The sequence below is a fragment of the Zootoca vivipara genome, chromosome 7 (assembly GCF_965207765.1).
Source record: "Zootoca vivipara chromosome 7, rZooViv2.hap1.1, whole genome shotgun sequence".
In the NCBI taxonomy this organism is placed as follows: domain Eukaryota; kingdom Metazoa; phylum Chordata; class Lepidosauria; order Squamata; family Lacertidae; genus Zootoca; species Zootoca vivipara.
Genome location: NC_142590.1, coordinates 66,755,396 through 66,772,928, shown reverse-complemented (window position 1 = coordinate 66,772,928; position 17,533 = coordinate 66,755,396). Strand labels below are relative to the sequence as shown.

Below are 17,533 nucleotides of genomic sequence, written 5' to 3'. Positions count from 1 at the left end.
CCAATTGCATGGGAAGCCTCTCTCTTCCAGTTCTCTGTTACCTTGTTTTATCGTTCATCTCCTTCCCGTTTTCCTTCATTTCCCCCTTGCGGGTCTCTTTTCCATTACAATTTGGGTTGTGGTGGGTTAGGAAGCGGACTGGACAGAAAATCTGGATTTGTTATGGGCCAACCAATGGACAAAAAAATGTAAGGCTACCTTTTAAAATTCTGCAGATTAAACGTGGTAACCAGGATAATTGGCCAGCAGCTACAAGGAAGGAAGAGCAGAAAAAGGTGCCCGCACATAAGGAGACCCTGACACCAGATGAGCCAGATGTGGTCCACAGGTGACCTTCTGGACTCAAGAGGCTAGGAAAGAAGGAATCTCCTACCTACAAATCCAGATACTCCAGTTCTCTCAGAACAGAAGAACACAGAATGATTCAAAGTAACTAAATATATGTTAGCAGAAAGGGAAAGGGAAAGGGACCCATGACAGTTAAGTCCACTCACGAACGACTCTGGGGTTGCAGCGTTCATCTCACTTTACTGGCCGAGGGAGCCGGCATTTGTCCACAGACAGCTTCTGGGTCATGTGGCCAGCATGACTAAGCCGCTTCTGGCAAACCAGAGCAGCGCACCGAAATGCTGTTTACCTTCCTACCTATTTATCTACTTGCACTTGACGTGCTTTCGAACTGCTAGGTGGGCAAGAGCTGGGACTAAACAACAAGAGCTCACCCCGTTGCAGGGAGTCGAACCGCCGACCTTCTGATCGGCAAGCCCTAGGCTCATTGGTTTAGACCACAGTGCCACCTGTGTCCCCTATGTCAGCATAGCTGTTCCCAAAACAATCGTTGTTAGATACCATGTATGCTCCTCAAAAATAAGTGACGCATCCCAAAACACAGAACTATTGCTATATTAAAAGTTGCATTCTGAAAACAAAGAAAATGAAAGCCTGAATATCAAATTTCCAGATATCATTTGATGGAGTATGAAACCTGGAATCGCAACAACAACAACAACAACAACAACAACAACAACACTTTAGCCCTGCTTAAGGAATATAACATAAAGAACACCTCAAAAATATACACAAGAGCTAGAAACAAATGCATGATCAAGAAGATATAAAAATTTCTAGGAAAACACCATTACCAGCAAAATGACTTATTTTTAATGCAGAGCTGTTAGGAAAACACAATTATAAGCTTCATTTATGCTAGAAGATATAATCCAAATCCTGGTTTAAAAACAACAACAACCCAACAAACATTTGGAGCTTTATTTGTAAGAAGATGAACACAAAAGGTAAATGGAGAGAAAAACTCATTCCATGCACATTAGCCCTCCCAGTGAGTTCACAATAAAATGCTACTGTTAGAATAATCTAAATATAGCTTCAGAATGGTCTGTGCACACATTTTATGTAGATTAATACAGACACATAATGAAAGCATTGGTTGAATAGGCATGGGCTCTAGATCTCACCATAGAAGTCTTTAAAAGTACATGGAGTTTAATAAAAATAAACAGTGCAAAAAGAAAGCAGGATGGATCAAAAGCATCATATTCATCAATAACAGCCCCCTGAACAGAAACCATGTTCGGGTGGATACAACTAAGGCAATGGCATGGCCTTTACACATTGGAAGCAAAAAGGCTTTCCCACCAGCAATTCTTTTCAGAATGCAAAAGAAATGCTGGTATATGCCGTACCAGCATAAACAAGAATTAGCACTACCAACAGTAATTCAGATAATTCAGGTTTACATTACAGCAGAAGTGGGCTGCATATGAGTTCTTTATTTATTTCAACTTTTTATTGGGTTGTGTTTTTTTTAAAGAAAATATAGGTAATATGAGTAATATAAATAAGGAGACCATGGCAGTCTCGTACCATCCATATAAGACAAGGTTTACTGTAACATCCTAGGCATCTGGTTCATTGCCTATAGCCAGTGTGTGCATCTTAATTTACAAACAAAATTAAAAGAGAACAGCAAAATCAACAGTTAAAATTCAACATTGTAGAGCCAGATATCCTTGATTTAGTCCAAACATAGCATCCCAACTATATCAGGCAAGTATTGATTGTATTAAAGCTAATTTAGGGATCATTTCCTATTATGCTGCAGGTAAAGCAAAGTGGAGTATCTATTAATGGAATTGTGGGGGGTGGGGGCGGGCATCTGCTTAAATCAACCAAATCAAACTAAAGACTGGTGGGGGAGATTGTTCATTCTGTGGAATATATTATAAAATCAAACCACACTAGGGTAAAACCATCCTTCTTGATCTGTCTGTGTGACCATCCTGGACTTATTTGTTAATCGCTCTAAAAGGGCTATTCCGCAGACCATTTTGTACTATCAATCAATTTTTTATTGTATAAAGCCAAAGGCCTTTACAATGGATGACAGAGAATAAAAGGAAACTTTCATCTAAAATCGTACACGTAACCTGTAGCAGTTTACAACTTAAAAAGAAATTTACAACATTAAGACTTAAGACTGGCTAGAACGGAGCTTCTTGGCTGTCTGCGCAAATTCGGCTACCTGGTGTGTAATATATAGATGTTTATCAGCTAGGAGTTCATCTGTCACTTCCTGTACAGATCGACTAGGAAGCCAATTAAGAATTGGCGATATAAATTTTTCTCTTGGCGTTGTATACAGGGGCAAATCAGCAGCTAGTGTGCATTGTCCTCAACCTGATTGCATCTATGTATACATTTGTGATCCATATGAGGAATTCCCCGGTATCTCCCCTCTAAATATGCTGAGGGCATCTGTTGAAATCTTAGTTCTACAAAGGCCCTGTGTAGCTGTGGGAAGGTCAGAGTCTCAAAGTAACGGGGCCTTGAGTGATCGGTCTTAATTTGGGGGTACTAAATAGAGTAGTGGGCAGCAATGATAGATGCTCTGTCTTGGCTGGCATCCTGATTAAAACTCCAATTTCTAAGGTCACGTGGTCTAAGGGCCAAGTAGTTCTCCATTTGGAGATTATAAGCCCTAAATTTATCTTGGCACTTTTATGCACAGCCCCCTGTCCGTAGTTGCTCTAACCAGCAGAGCTTAGTAAGAGTATGATCCTCGTAGGCATTTAGCCCGTGCCAGTATCTCAGACAGGCTAGATCAATTCTGGCTGCTAGTAAGGGAAGTCCCAACTTGGCTCTGAGGTGGGTTTCCGGTGTCCCAAAGGGAAGCTCCAAAATCTGCCTCATAAATTTATTTTCTAGGATCTCATATTTCATATTTGACACCAGTTCCCCATATCTCAGTCCCGTAGAGCATTTGGGCGATGGTTTTAGAGACAAAGATCTTCATAGCTGGGTTGGTTAACTGTTCGCCATTTGAATGGAAGAACCTAGTAGAACAACCAGATATTAGCTTAATTGGTTCCAGATGACTTTCCATCGATACGTAATCCTAGATATTTAAATCTGGATTGCTCAAGAGTTGTTCCCAAACTCTGAAGTTTCAAAGAGTTTATCTCCATTAGGCATGTCTCCTGTAGGCATACTATATCAAATGTTTGCAAGCACCTTTTGAAGTCCGGGTCAGCTAGTTTGTTCCTCCAGCCTGCAATGTTCCAAGAAACTAGTTTTAAGGGATAGGCTAGTTCCTTATCAGTTCTCAGCCAGTCTGCCATGGAGTCTGTCAATAAGGCATATCAATTCCCTGCGCATCAGTCAGAGGTTGGCGAGTGGAAGATTTTATTTATGCCTTTTGACATTATGTCCCTTCATACCTTGGAAAGTTCATTGAATTTAGCATAAGAATGTCAGGTCTGGGCTTTGGTGCTTGGTGATACCCTATAGGGATGTTGTTAGGGGATGATATATAAAAGGGGCAGTGATGGATTTGCCCAGGCGATGGGCTGTAAATATAACGATGACCTTTGGGCCCAAATGTGGTCCTATATGTCCATGTAAATACCCTACCCAGACCATTTGGTACCAATTGTCTACTGTTACACTAGAGAGAGCCTTCCATTGTCTGATTATGTTACATCTGGCTGCCTGTAAAAGATGGCTTATCACTTATTTATTATGTAAATTGTAAGTTGTTATTCTGAAATGTATTTTAAAAACTAGTTTTAGTCTGACTTCTAGTTGTTGCCCTCCTATTTTGTTAACTTCCGGGAATACTGAGGTCCAGAAAGCCTGGATTTTTGCACATTCCCACCACATATGGAGGTAGGTACCAGGTGCAGGACAACATCGCCAGCACCTTGGCAAGGTGCCAGAGTGAAACATACATGTGACTTCTGAAGTGGAAATATGCAGCCTAAACGTGCTTCATAGAATCCTGGGGTCTGAGGTTTAGTTGTTATGTTTAAGTATGTTTCAAGGCCTCGTGGCTGCAGAAATGCTACAAGGGCAGAAACTAATATGGCAGTGGCAAGGACTAGGCTGATTTAATTGATTTTCCATTTTCAAGACCGCATTTCAAGGTTCTATAGAGGTTGATTCAGACTGTTCAAATGAGTAGCAAAATCATATCAAAACTTCTGTAGAGCATAAGTAGGACATGTCCACTAATTTCATCACCCACCAAGATCAGGAGAATGATATGCAAGTTATGTTGCTCCCATGCATCTAAAATGTCCAGATTAGCCTTGGTCTTCTGATTCGTTTCATATTTTCCATGTAGCATGCAAAGCTAAACAAGTTGTTCTTCCCTGCACAAGGAGCTACTGAACACATTCTAGAGATATATGTGTACTTGGTTTTTTAAATATCATATAAAAATAAACAGGCAACTTTTTAAATTTACCATCTGTTCTTCTGCAGTCTTCTTTTCTTATTCATCAAACATTCAAGCAACTTTAGTGCATTTAAGGGAATTAATTAGAAATGGCCATGGAAGCCATATTGTCTAGCACAGAGTTCAAAATACCTCTATTATTCCAAAAGTAACTACGCTAAAGAACCCCTCTCTCCGCGCATGGAGCTAGAACAACATTTTCTATGAATGAATGGGTATTCATTATTTGGTTCTGAATCCCTGATTTAATAAAGCCTTCGGCAAAAGAGAGCTTCAAACACTTTCCATTATGCAGATGGAATGCGCACAGCATCAAAGCTTATGCCGCAGGAACAGAGATGGTGCATCAAGTGACTCACACAATTCAAAATGTTAATATTTTTAATGGTAAGTTTTTTACCCTATTTACCAATATTCAAAATCAGAAACCAAATGAGGGCCCCCAAAATAAAATAAATAAATAAATAATAAATAGGGAATTCTATTCCTTTTTCAAACCAAAATTAGCGGAAGAATAGAATTACATTTCTTCAACACAGATTTGGCTCAGGAGAGTGAAAAAGGAAATATTTTATCTCCCAGCATGCCAAAGCTGTAAAAAAAGAGTAGGGGGGGGGAGGCAAGTGTTTACTGCTGCAATTTACTGTGCACGTAAAAGTCAAAAGAAAACAGAATGTTCCATAAAAATTTATTCATTACATTGACCCTCCCTTATACAGATAGGTCAAAACCAATTTCTGATGAGTTCTGTTTTAAAAAACAAACAAACATACAACAACAAATATTGCTAAGATTTAGCATCTCTCTGAACTCTAGTGACTTGCAACACAATCTATCCTATTCATGTCTGCTTTAGAAATAAGTACCAGCCAATTCAATAGGATTTACTTCCAGGTAAGTGTGTATAAGATTGCAGCCTAAATCCTTTTTGCCTATGGAAAAAATGTACATTTTTTTAAAACAGAGAATAGAAAAAACAGGGTTATAAATTATTATTAGCTTTAAAGTAACAGCTGTTTAAAAAATTGGCTTGACATATCATATGCACTTTGCTTGTGTTTGTACAAATGTATCACATTTGTATCTACATTTGTAGATACAAATGTATCTGATTAGGACCACATGCTCTAAAGACTTCCTGGGGTTCTTCCTTTAGGATATGGATATATTGTCATGTATGGTTGGTGCCAAAATTCCTTCCCTCTGAATTTGCCACTAGATTTATCAGTCCCATTTACCTTGTGCTGGTTGTGGAAGAACAGCAATGCATTTGTTTTCCAACATTCTTTTTAGCTTAGTTTTCTTGAATTTGTAAAAGTCACTGGGAATGCACAATTTACTGCCACCATACTTTTCTATTTCTTCCATTTACTGCAGCTTTTCCCTTTACCCTAAGCCACACGCACAATCACTCATGTGCATTAAAATATCATGCAGTTATACATACAATCCCATTCAGGTTTCCTTTCACCCAGTCTTTCATCTGACCAACTTGCTAGCTATCATCAGTTCCCCATCACCATTGCCTTACGCACACAATCACAATTCAGGAACAAAACAAGGTATGTAACATTTTAATATTTGCAAGTACATGACAGTGGTAATGGGAGCCATTAAGTGCTAGCAAATTAGGGAGGGCTTTAAACAGAGAAATGAACTCAATGAGCAAGTTGATCAACTAAAAGACTGGACCAAATAGAAGCTGCTGAGGAAAGCTGGCAGGATTGTGCACAAAATCGAAGGAAGGAAGGAAGGAAGGAAGGAAGGAAGGAAGGAAGGAAGGAAGGAAGGAAGGAAGGAAGGAAGGAAGGAAGGAAGGAAGGAAGAAAGGGTTTTAATGCACCCCGTCACTCTTGCACATGATTTTGCTTAAGGGACATAAAATAATGACTAGGTGAACTAGAAAGCAGCAGCAAGTACGAAGTATGCACGTGCCAATTCTGTGCATAGTTAATTAGCGAAAATCTCTATGAACAATTGGAAGACAGGCAGAGTGAGACTCTGGGCACAGCCAACCCGCAGAAAACTTGCAAGTCAGAACAGGGAAAATCCACCCACCCCTAACTGGTAGTCAAATACTACATTCTGAATGAATTAAATTACCACAATTTGTACCAAACCATTAGAATTCTTTGAAGAGCACAAGAACGTAAGATGAACTCTGTTGGATCAGAACAAAGGAGAACTGCCTGGCCCAGCATCTTGTTTCCCACAGCAACCAAGCAAATGCCTAAGGGAAGCCCAAAAGCAGGACATGAGGGCAATAGGCCTCCTTTGTTGCTGCTCCGGAGCAGTTGCCTCTTGATCCTGTGTAGACAGTAGCCACCATAGTCACCTAAAGCCAAAACTATGGCTAGTTTTTAATCACACAGGAGCACACTGCCAGTGCCCCCGCCCCACCTTGTGACCTCAATATACCAAAGTGTTGTGCATGCACCATGCCTGACAAGGTGGGCACCAATTTCAGCCCAAGCTGATGATGCAATGAAACAAAAGTAACACACAGAGGTTGGATTTATTCTAGCCATACTCATTTTCAAAGAAAGCCCTATGATACAGTTCATTCCTATTTAGACAGCAGTGCAACATACCTGCGGAGGAAGCTTCACATGCTACATACAACTAAATGTAGGCAGATTTTTCACATAATCGGCAGGACTGAACAAAAACGCCCTCCCCAGATTCTCCATCGTGTCTGACTAAATACTCTTAGAGCAAGGGGAGATGCAATCCCTCCAACAATTTTGTTGGGGTCAAACAATAAAATTATTTTTTAAAAAATTGGTCTCAATGTTGAATGAAAAACTATGAGTGCATTTAATAGAACCACAGAATCACAGAGTTGGGAGGGACCACAAGGGTCATCTAGTCGAATCCCCTGCAATGAAGGAATCTTTTTGCCCAACATCAGGCTCAAACCCATGACCCTGAGATTAAATGTCTCATGCTGTAGCGACTGAGCTATGTAGGTGGATGGCAGGAAGCAATGGGCTAAGAGAGAAGAATGGAAAGGAGTAGGGGCCAAGCCCATTGCTTCCTTAAATATATTATTAGGTTGGATCCACAGTTGTGCTCAAAATTCCCCACCATATTGCCAGGCCCATTGAATCTGATATTTGGTGAGTGTGGGCTAGAATTTTCCAACAGTTGCAGGAGGGAACCAGAAAAGGGAAACTTCTCGGAAGGTTATTCTCAGGCAAATTTTAGCTCAGCATATTTATCAGGGACTTTGAAAATGTAATTAAAGCTACTTCTGCAACTGTAATGAAGAACAAAAAGTCTCTGTTTACATCTACACAGTTGAAAAACCAGAGACTTTACGTCTACTTTTACAAGTTTTCTGTAGGGGGAAAAAAACAGAGCACAAGCAATAATACATTTATCACCATTCCCTGACCCTGCATTCCTCAATCACACAGGAATCCTTCTATATTGCTTTTCTTCAATGGCACCTTTGGCCGAGTAAGGAATTTAGAACTGGGCCTTTCTGTTGTATAAACATTCAAACTCACCATAAGTATCTGATGCAGAATTTGCTTGCCATAGTCATAAGATTTGTGGGGTTGTCTTTAAAAGGCTTTTTGAAGCTGCTATTTTTCTTTTAACTTTGTGAACATATTTGTTTGAGAATCTTTTCTTTTCTCGACGGGGGGATAGAAATTTAAAGGAAATTTGTACATATCGTAATTTTTATCTGACATATTGGGAGGTGGACGTCTTTCAATATGGGATACGCACAATTAAGAGTTAGAGAATCTAAAAGGAGTCCCAGTTATACTCCTAAGCTTTCACGCAAAAGCAGCAGTTTTGGTTTTAGGGAACTTAAAAGTTTGCATAAAACAGCAGATCATCCTGGGAAGAATAAAGGCCACTTTACACATAGAATCATAGAATCATAGAGTTGGAAGAGACCACAAGGGCCATCCAGTCCAACCCCCTGCCAAGCAGGAAACACCATCAAAGCATTCCTGACAGATGGCTGTCAAGCCTCTGCTTAAAGACCTCCAAAGAAGGAGACTCCACCACACTCCTTGGCAGCAAATTCCACTGCCGAACAGCTCTTACTGTCAGGAAGTAACATAATATTGTTAATACACTGAGATCATCTACACATAGGAAACAAGACATACAAATTATATGTAGCAAGAGTACCTATTTGTTTTAAATAGATAATAACACACAAACACACACACACACACACACAACTTTTTTCCCAACAACAAAGTTGAAAGAGAATGATCTCCAATTAAATTGTGATAATAATAAAAAAGAGTCAGCCTTAACAAAAAGTTGATAACTCAAATGCCTGGGGGGAAAGCAAAGTTTTAACTCCAACATCTAAATGCCCAAAGTGTTGGCACGTAGCTAATTATATTGGAGTTGGAACTCCACAGTCAAGGTGCTACCACAGTCATGGCAGCATCCCCAGAAGCCTCCAACTTCACTTCTAAAGGGAGCACCTGAAGCAGCAGATCTTAATGAATTGGCAGGTTCATATAGAAACAGGTGCTCCTGTAGATAACTCTGGTCCCAGACCATTACAGCTTTATGGATCAGAACCAGCACTTTCAGTTGGCTCAGAAATCAGCTGGAAGCCAACACAATGGTGAAATATTGTCAGGCCTACTGTTTTGCTACAAGATAAGGTGGCATGGAAGCACTGAGTGCCAATGTAAGAACCAATATTCAGGCCATAAGCAGCAACTTGCTTGGTTTCCTGTGGTGATTTACTACTGCCTCCAGTTACAAATCTGAGGGGAAGCTTTGTTATATCATGAGTGAGTTCTTTTACTTATTTTGGCTACTAATGTATGGACAAGCAGACTAGTAGACATTTTGCAGGCTAATCACATTTTTGCTTATTTGCAAGGTCACTCTCAATATATAGAGACCTAATAACAAGAACATAGCATTTATATGTCGACTTTTCAGTGTTCAAAGTACTTCACATAGCCCAGTAATCCTCTCAAGAATCCTGTAAGGTTGGCTAGAATTACTGGCAATGTTTGCAGTATATTGCATAATGAGTGCTAAGACTGAGAGAATAGTTGCTTGTCTAAGGCAACCTAGTGACTTTGTGGGTGAGGTGCCATTTGAACAAGAACTTAATATTGATTTTTGCAAGCCATTCCAATAGCCTTTTTGGCTAAAGGGCATGGTATAAATGCCATAAATAAACAAAACTTCTTGGACCATGGCTTACATTATTGGCCACCACACAATGCCAGCTCTCAACAGATTATTCCAAACAAGCAACTGGACGATACCCCAGAGCACAGCAAATGGCGTTTAACTGGGTATTCACATCGACATTAGACAAGCCCTACTACAAACATCCCTGTCCTATTAAAATGGAAATGCTGGTGTATAACAGGTATTTCAGTGACTGCAAAGAGAAACTGTTGCTGCAGTGCACAAATGTAATAGGAAATCTCATGATGACAATATTGTGTTCAATAAATGCACAAAACATTAGCACTTCAGGATGGTTTGAGCTAAACAGTGTTTCTACAGAAAGCTCAATGGCCATATCAGAAACACCTATTGGCTCAGGGGTATGAAAACACAGAGCTATTGCAATACTATGTCCTTCACTTCTATTCCTACATCTAGTGCACAATGCACACTACACAACCCTTCCTCCTGCAGAGTTTCTGTGCCCACCCACTCCTCTGGAAGGAAAAACATTTCAATCATAGAGCTTGAAAGCTTGTTTGGCAAAATCCCACCCTTTTCGTGTTTGAGCTCCTGAGGAAACCTCAGAAAATCAGTACCACACACTCTCAAATTCCCTGGTTTGTTTTGTGTGTTTTTTTGGGGGGGGGGAAGAAAAGAAGCAATAACTAGGCCTCATATCAGTCTCCTCCAAGCTAACATTCCCCTTAAATTACAGAAAGCAGAGGCTGGCCCTCCTTCATTCTAAAATCTCAACTAAGGAAGGGCAGAGTTAGCAATCCCGAACACATCTCAGTCTATTTCCCTTTCTTCCATTCAAACCCCATTGAAACTTTTGCTTCTTTCATAATATTCACCTGGAGGAGCTGCTGAATTCCCTGATTGTCCTGCCTAAGGAAACGATCCCCTTGCAATGTGTATTCTTTGAGGCTCTCAAATTGTGCAACCTTTGAGGAAAGAACCACCTGTAAACCTTGTCTACAGCATTGAGCAAAATGACAATGTTTATCACTGTGAGAGAAAAATCCACATACTGTATATCGTTCTATATGAGTACTTTGGGGGAAGAGAAATTTTAGAGCCCATGGTAACATCTTTTAAGGGAACAGGCTGAACATGGGCCTCTGGGATACTGCAACTGCAATCCTACTTTCTTTACACAAAGATGATTTACTGTACAAGTCCATTTGGCCCATTCTGACTATGTAAATAGCAATTGACAGCAGTGGGATATTTATATTGGTTGCTAGTTACATATTTAACATTTTTTCTTCTTTCCTCTCTCTCTTTTTAAGATCCTGGTAACAGTGACAACAGCAGCACCTGGTGGCAGTGGTCAGTATTTTGTATGTGCTCCTTTTCATCACCTCTTCTGGACTCTTTATCAATCAAACTTGAAGTTATTTGCTTTATCAGAGAAATTGACAAAGAACTATTACAGCACTCTGTGACTCTCTCTGTGTTGCTTTTCCCCGGCATTGTTAGAAACAGCACTTTTGTAAAAAGATGCATTAACAGCAAGTGACTTTCAACTAACTGCAGCCAAAACACCTGCCCAACATGTGCAATAATTGTGTTTTCCCCTTGGCCTACCTATGATCAAAGTTTATGGCAAAGTAGTCATGCTGTAACTTTCCATTTTACTCTAAAGTTGCTACAGATCTCTTGCATTCACCCCTTTTAATGGCTAATTACAAGTTGTAATGCTTTATATTTCAACTTTCCAGATGAAGAAAAACCACCATGGATTTACTTCTAACATTTTTCAATATTTATATATAAAAAAAGACAACATTCCAAAACGCGTTTATTTTTCTTTAAAGACTGGTATTATATAGGTCTTGTATGTTAGCAGTTGGTTCTTTGATAATAATGAAAATGTAAAATTTCTTCCTGCAAGAATAAGTGACACTTTGTGTTTTGGAAGCCATTGTTGTTACATGAATAAAATGATATGAATTGGAAAATACTTGCATTTCAGAAAGAAATTTTCAAATTAGATTTGACAGCCCAGACAGCTGTGGATAGACGTACTATAGATTTTTAAATGTTTATATAAAACCATATGCAAATATATCACAATTGCAAATAGCCTGAAACTGTGATGAATGTTTAAAGGCACATATCAGTGTAGGAAGGGAAAGCTTCAGAATTTAAAACAAATTTGTATTAGAAAACTCAATATACCACAAAAACAAAACCTTTTGCTCTGCAACTTCCATTACTTTACAAAATTGCAAGCATCTGATAATATGAAACAAATACATATTTGTGCATGATTAAATAATCCAAAGTTTCAAATTCTTTCATTGAAATGTTGAAGTTTTGCTGTCCTCAAGCCTGAAATGGATAGTACTCACAGATAAATACCGACAATATCTGTGCTTTACTCTCTTATTCCTCTCAGTTAAAGCCATTGGCCAAAACACTACGCACTCTTAAATATCTTCTAACAAATTTCTCTCTCTCTTACACACACACACCACACACACACACAGTGCACGTTCTTGCAGTAGTAAATAGACAAATCTAGGTTAGAAAGATTTTCATGTTGTGCTGTAGATCTTATGAATTATACATAATCCATGTCTCTCAGTTGCATTTAACAGAAGTAACTGTATTGTGGGGAGGGGGAGGAGAGGGGAGGGGTTGACAACTAAGGGACAAGAACCTGCAGCCTGAGTTAGAGAAATGCTAAAACAAAAACATAAAGGCTGTTAAGTTCTAACCACTGCATATATGGCTAAATCCAGGTGTGAACAGTCTTTATCATATATAGATTCCTCTGAGACAGACATTAAAGAATTGGAGGGGGGTTATAATATACTCACCCTAAAGCATTTCTCCCCTAGCCTGTACATTGTCCAACAGAAACCATAGCCAGGCATGCAAGAAATACATTTCCAACCAAGCAGCCTCTTGAGCCCATACAATTCCACTCCTCCCCCAAACAAAACACACACACACACACACACACACACACACACTTTTCTGCGTTCAGATTTTGTTTTTCTTCCCGTCTATAATATGTTTACCAAAACTGAGAGGTCTAATCCGGGGTCTGAAGTGACGACGCAACTGATAACCAACTGCCTCTCTCCCACTCCTCTCCCCCCCACCCTTCCCAGCATATCCCCCATCCACCCTAAACAACACCCCCCCCTCCTGTTCTGCTTTTGCTTCGAAGATGGGAAAGAGAACTGCGTCGCAGCTTTCAAGCAAGCAGCCTGGGTGCTGGGAAACCAAATAGTTTTGAAATTCCCTCCTGCAGGATGCAGCCGCTCTCTTGCTACCTTCCACACTCTTGCTCCCCAGAGGAGGAGGAGGAGAAGTTTCAGCCTCGATCGTTTTTTTCTCCCTTCCCGGTTTTTAAAGCGCTTGCTTCTTTTCCCTTTGCTGCTACCGTAGCAAGCAAGCCGGCGATCTGAACATGGGACTTTGGGGCGATTTGCGAGAGAGGCAGAAACCTTTCCCTCCCCAGTTTTTGCGGAGCCTTCGCAACTGGACCAAAGTGCGTGGGGCGGTGGGGGGGGGAGGTGAGAGAGCGAGAGCGAGAGCTTTGCTCAGGGGTGCCATTGAATCAACTCCTGGCGCTGCCCCGTGCGGGGAGCGCTGACAAGTCCCGCGCAGCGCCGTGCGCGCCATCGCTGTTAGTGTGGGGCAAAGGGGGCAGCATCCCAGAGGGGGGGAAGAGGAGGAGGCGCGACGTGGGGAATAAGGGGAGGTGGGGTGGGGTAGGGGGCTGAGACTTGGGCGCACGGTCGCTTGCATCCTCCACCCTTGCACGGTCACTTGCGCCCGTCCCTCCTCGCCTCCCCCCCTCCCGCGTCCGCCCGCCCGCCCCTCTCTCATCCCTCCCCCTTGTTACCTTGTTGCAATGGTAATAGTCCAGGGGGCCCAAGCAAGTGGGGTCGGCCCCAGACAAGGAACCAACGGCGGTGGGGGCGGAAGGGTAAAACCTAACGTCCATGCCGGGGCTGCGAGCTGAGGGGGAGAACGAGGCGAGAGGAGGCTCCAGCGGGCATGGAACCGGCTCCTCCGGCGGCGGCTGCTCTGCCTCTGGCTCAGGGCGGGCGGGAGGGAGGGGAGGGGAGGAGAGGCGGGGAGAGGGAGAAGGGGAGGGAGCGCAGCCCAGAGCCGGCTCCACTCGCACTCTATTGTTCCAGGCACCGAGGCGAGGGGGGGGAGAGAGAGAGAGCGGAGGAGGAGGAGGAGGAGGATGGGGGGAGGGGAGAGCGCCTGGGCTGGGCTCCCACAGCAACCTCTCTCAGGCGGGCGCTGGGACCGCCACAGGGCGGGAGGGTGTCGCCAGAACACCCCGCGCCTGAGAGCGGGCCTGCCCCGAATGCCGACCCACCGAGGGACGGGGAGGGCCTGGCATGTGCGGAGCGAGCAGGGAGCGCCGCCGCCGCCGCTTTCCTGGCCGCACTCTCTCGCGGAAGGGGCTTGGGGCAGGTTCTTCGCCGCAGCCCCTCCGGGCTTGTTCTTCTCTTCTCGCTTCCACACACCCCTTCCCAACCCTCAGGTTCATTCGCGGGAAGGTACCGCATGGGGCTCTATAGTCACCCTGGCCACGGGGGAATGGGTCCCACAGAAAGAAGAGGCGGTGAACTCTGCAAGGGGGTCGCAGCAGAGGGGCTCGTACGGGCAGACTTTTCACTTTGCGGACCTGCTTGCTCTCCGCAAAACCCTGCGGCAGGAGGGGGGGGGCGAACCTGGAGGAACTCCCCTACCGACTCCCCAAGTCTCCAGGTATGCCCCTTGGGCGTGTTTTCGCTCGCACACAAGTGAAGGGCTTGGGCTAAACTCTCAACTTAGAGCCGAGATCCGCTCCCAAAGTTACCAGCACTTTGCCATACCTGAGAAGGACTGGGCTGGGACCTGCCCCCACCCCAAAAAGAAACGCAGAAGAGGCAGCTCAAGAGCCGATTTGATAGCCATATTCACATATTTGAAGGGCTGTCACAGAGGCGAATTTGTTTCTGTGCCTACAGGGGGTAAAAGCACAACCCTACAGGGGGTAAAAGCACAACTTCTTTCGAATGGCAAGAACTTTAGACTAAACACGAGGAACTTCCTGACTACAAACTGTTCTGCCAGAGGGACAAACTGCCCCAAATGTGGTTCGAGGCTTTTATGAAGAGGCTGGATGGCTACCTCTCAGAGATGTTGTAGTAGTGGTTTCTAGGAAGCACAGAGTGATAAACAACCTGCGTTTGTCCCAATTAACTGTCTTCAGCAAATCTTCTAAGATCTATCAGAAGGCACTCTTGGCTAGAACACATAAGTCACTTCAATTTTTGAAGGAAAGTTCCTTCCAGGTAATGTTCTGCCCTGGAGGAGTAGGCTCCAAACCACCAATAAATAGTTGGCAGCTTTGTGAAGAGAGGCTTCTGTGATACCTTGATGTTGCAGGGTTAGTGCCTTTATTTTTTCATACGTGAAAATAGACAATGTGTTAAGCACTGAAGTACAAGCTGAAGAGCTATGCAGAGAAGCGGAATGGGGGCAAAGCTGTCAACTTTTGGATTTGAAAATAAGGGATCAGCAGCAGCCTCACCTGTCCCAGGGACAGTCTACGGCAGGCATCCCCAAACTGCGGCCCTCCAGATGTTTTGGCCTATAACTCCCATGATCCCTAGCTAGCAGGACCAGTGATCGGGGAAGATGAGAATTGTAGTCCAAAACATCTGGAGGGCCGAAGTTTGGGGTGCCTGGTCTAAAGTATATCTAACAATCCAAGGTAGCAGCGGGAAACGGTGCTGGAATAAGGGAATTTCCAGCAAAAAAAGGGAAGGCTGACAGCTGTGGCTTGGAATAAGGGAGTTTCCTGCAAAAAAAAGAGGGGGGGGGTTGACAGCTATGAGGCGGGGGGGGGGATAATGATGTATGGAACCCACTCATTATTACCATTTTCTTATGTTTCTAGGAATGGAATATAACATGGCAACTGAAGTTCAGAAGAAAAAGTGCATGTGGGGTAGACTATTAATGTCCCTAAGCAAAAGAAAGAACAGTTTAAAAATGGAGTGGACCTGAAATGGTTCCCAACCGATCATATTTCAAATAAAGACTAAATTAAAATAAGATAGGGAAAATACAGGGGGAAAGAATTGCTTGTAGAATATGGAATTAAGAATCTCAGAACATTCACTGTTCAGTTTAGGCTCATCAGAAAATTGTAGAGTCATACTGGAAGGCCTGCACCTAGTAATGGATTTCTACAGGAAGTGAAAGAGGAAGAAGGTAGTATTGATGAAGTAAGAGCCACATTCTGCAGTTGGATAACCAGCTTTACAATTGGCACGTCCGGGACATTGTTCAGGTTTGTGTCGTGGTCTTCGCTTCCTCTGCAAGTGTTTCAAAACATTTGTTTTGAGGAACACCACACAAAAAATATACTTTGGGAGAAGGTTGTCATTTGAGGAAAAGCTCAACGGAATAAATAACCATTTATGGTTGGGTATATGGCATGAATCAACTAGTGTCTGCATTTTAATTATGAATGGCAGTATTTTATTTACCTTGCTACAAAAGGACCAGATCATGGTGCTTAGTTATACAGTCCATACAGGGCATCATAGAGTGTTTGGCTCTGAGGCAGTATAGAAAAGTGAGGTAGGAATGGCTGAAGAACTTTGGGGCAGTGAATGGGCAAAAATATCGTTGGAAGAGTGTAGAATATTGTTAAACACCACCCCAATCTCCAAGTGATGTGAGATTCCAGGGCTCCAAGCATTTACCCAGGGTTCATGTTTCCTTTGGAAATGAGGCTGTGGTGTTTTTATGATATATTGTTTATTTACACATATGTACATCCTGAGCCTACAATGGAGGGGTTCAAAGCATTACACTCCTGTCTCTCCCATTGCTGCAGCTTCTGATACAGGGAGCCCACATTGTTATCTGAACGTGGTCTCCGACTTGCAACATTTTACAGACTGACCCCTTTTACCCTTGATCATGCCACAGCCCACTGAAATCCTAAAACTTCCTCCTAACAATAACCTCTGGCATTGTCTTTAGATTCATGAGCTCAGAGCTCAGGGTGGGGCTTCACCCATCTGCTGGCTGGCGGAGAGTCATTGCTTTATCAATCCCTTTCTTGATGGCTCCCTGTCTTCTCTTTGACCTCTTTTAATGATCCATCTCCCCAGGAGATTTACCTGACACAGGAATCTGTTTCGACCTGTATTTCAATATGCTAAATCCAGCATCTGGCATCCCATTTTAATACTCCAAGCATTGATTAAATCCTAAAATTTACTAAATCCAGAAATTATGAGTGCCTTGCACCCACAAACTCTAGCACCCAAACTCATAACAGTACTGTACCATGGTGAAGAAATAAAGCTGAAAGCCTACTAAGAGGAAAATAAATTCTGTCTCATAGATAAGGAAATAAAAATATATAGTATTGGGCAGCAACAGAGGAAGGCATGGGTGAAATGGGTGTTTGTTTAGGAAAAGGAAGCCAAAATATATACCATGGGAAGGAGTAGAAGAACGAACTGGCCGTATCAACCACAGAAAATATGCACACAAGGAAACCATAGGATTGGTTTAAGGAAGTCCAAATGCCATTTATTATTCTATGAGATG

At 42.5% G+C, this 17,533-nt stretch overlaps 1 protein-coding gene and 1 long non-coding RNA gene across 10 annotated transcripts in view; one reads left to right on the top strand and one right to left on the bottom strand.

Moving 5' to 3' along the window:
• TOX2 (TOX high mobility group box family member 2) overlaps nt 1-17,533 on the bottom strand; it is a 327,518-nt gene that overhangs the window by 211,372 nt on the left and 98,613 nt on the right. For 5 of the 9 annotated variants that reach the window (XM_035123036.3, XM_088674523.1, XM_035123039.3 and 2 more), the window contains exon 1: nt 13,800-14,110. The exons of 1 other annotated variant lie outside the window; for it this stretch is intronic. In XM_035123036.3, coding sequence (XP_034978927.1) covers nt 13,800-13,901 — 102 coding nt within the window. In that variant the 5' untranslated portion in view covers nt 13,902-14,110. Of the gene's footprint in view, nt 1-12,762; nt 12,950-13,799; nt 14,111-17,533 lie in introns of those variants that run through there. 3 more of the 9 variants (XM_060277250.2, XM_088674525.1, XM_088674522.1) reach the window with 2 other exon arrangements.
• Nucleotides 14,201-16,408, top strand: LOC148685119 (uncharacterized). Its single transcript, XR_015951137.1, has 2 exons — nt 14,201-14,683; nt 15,861-16,408. It is a non-coding gene; the product is annotated as an uncharacterized LOC148685119 (long non-coding RNA).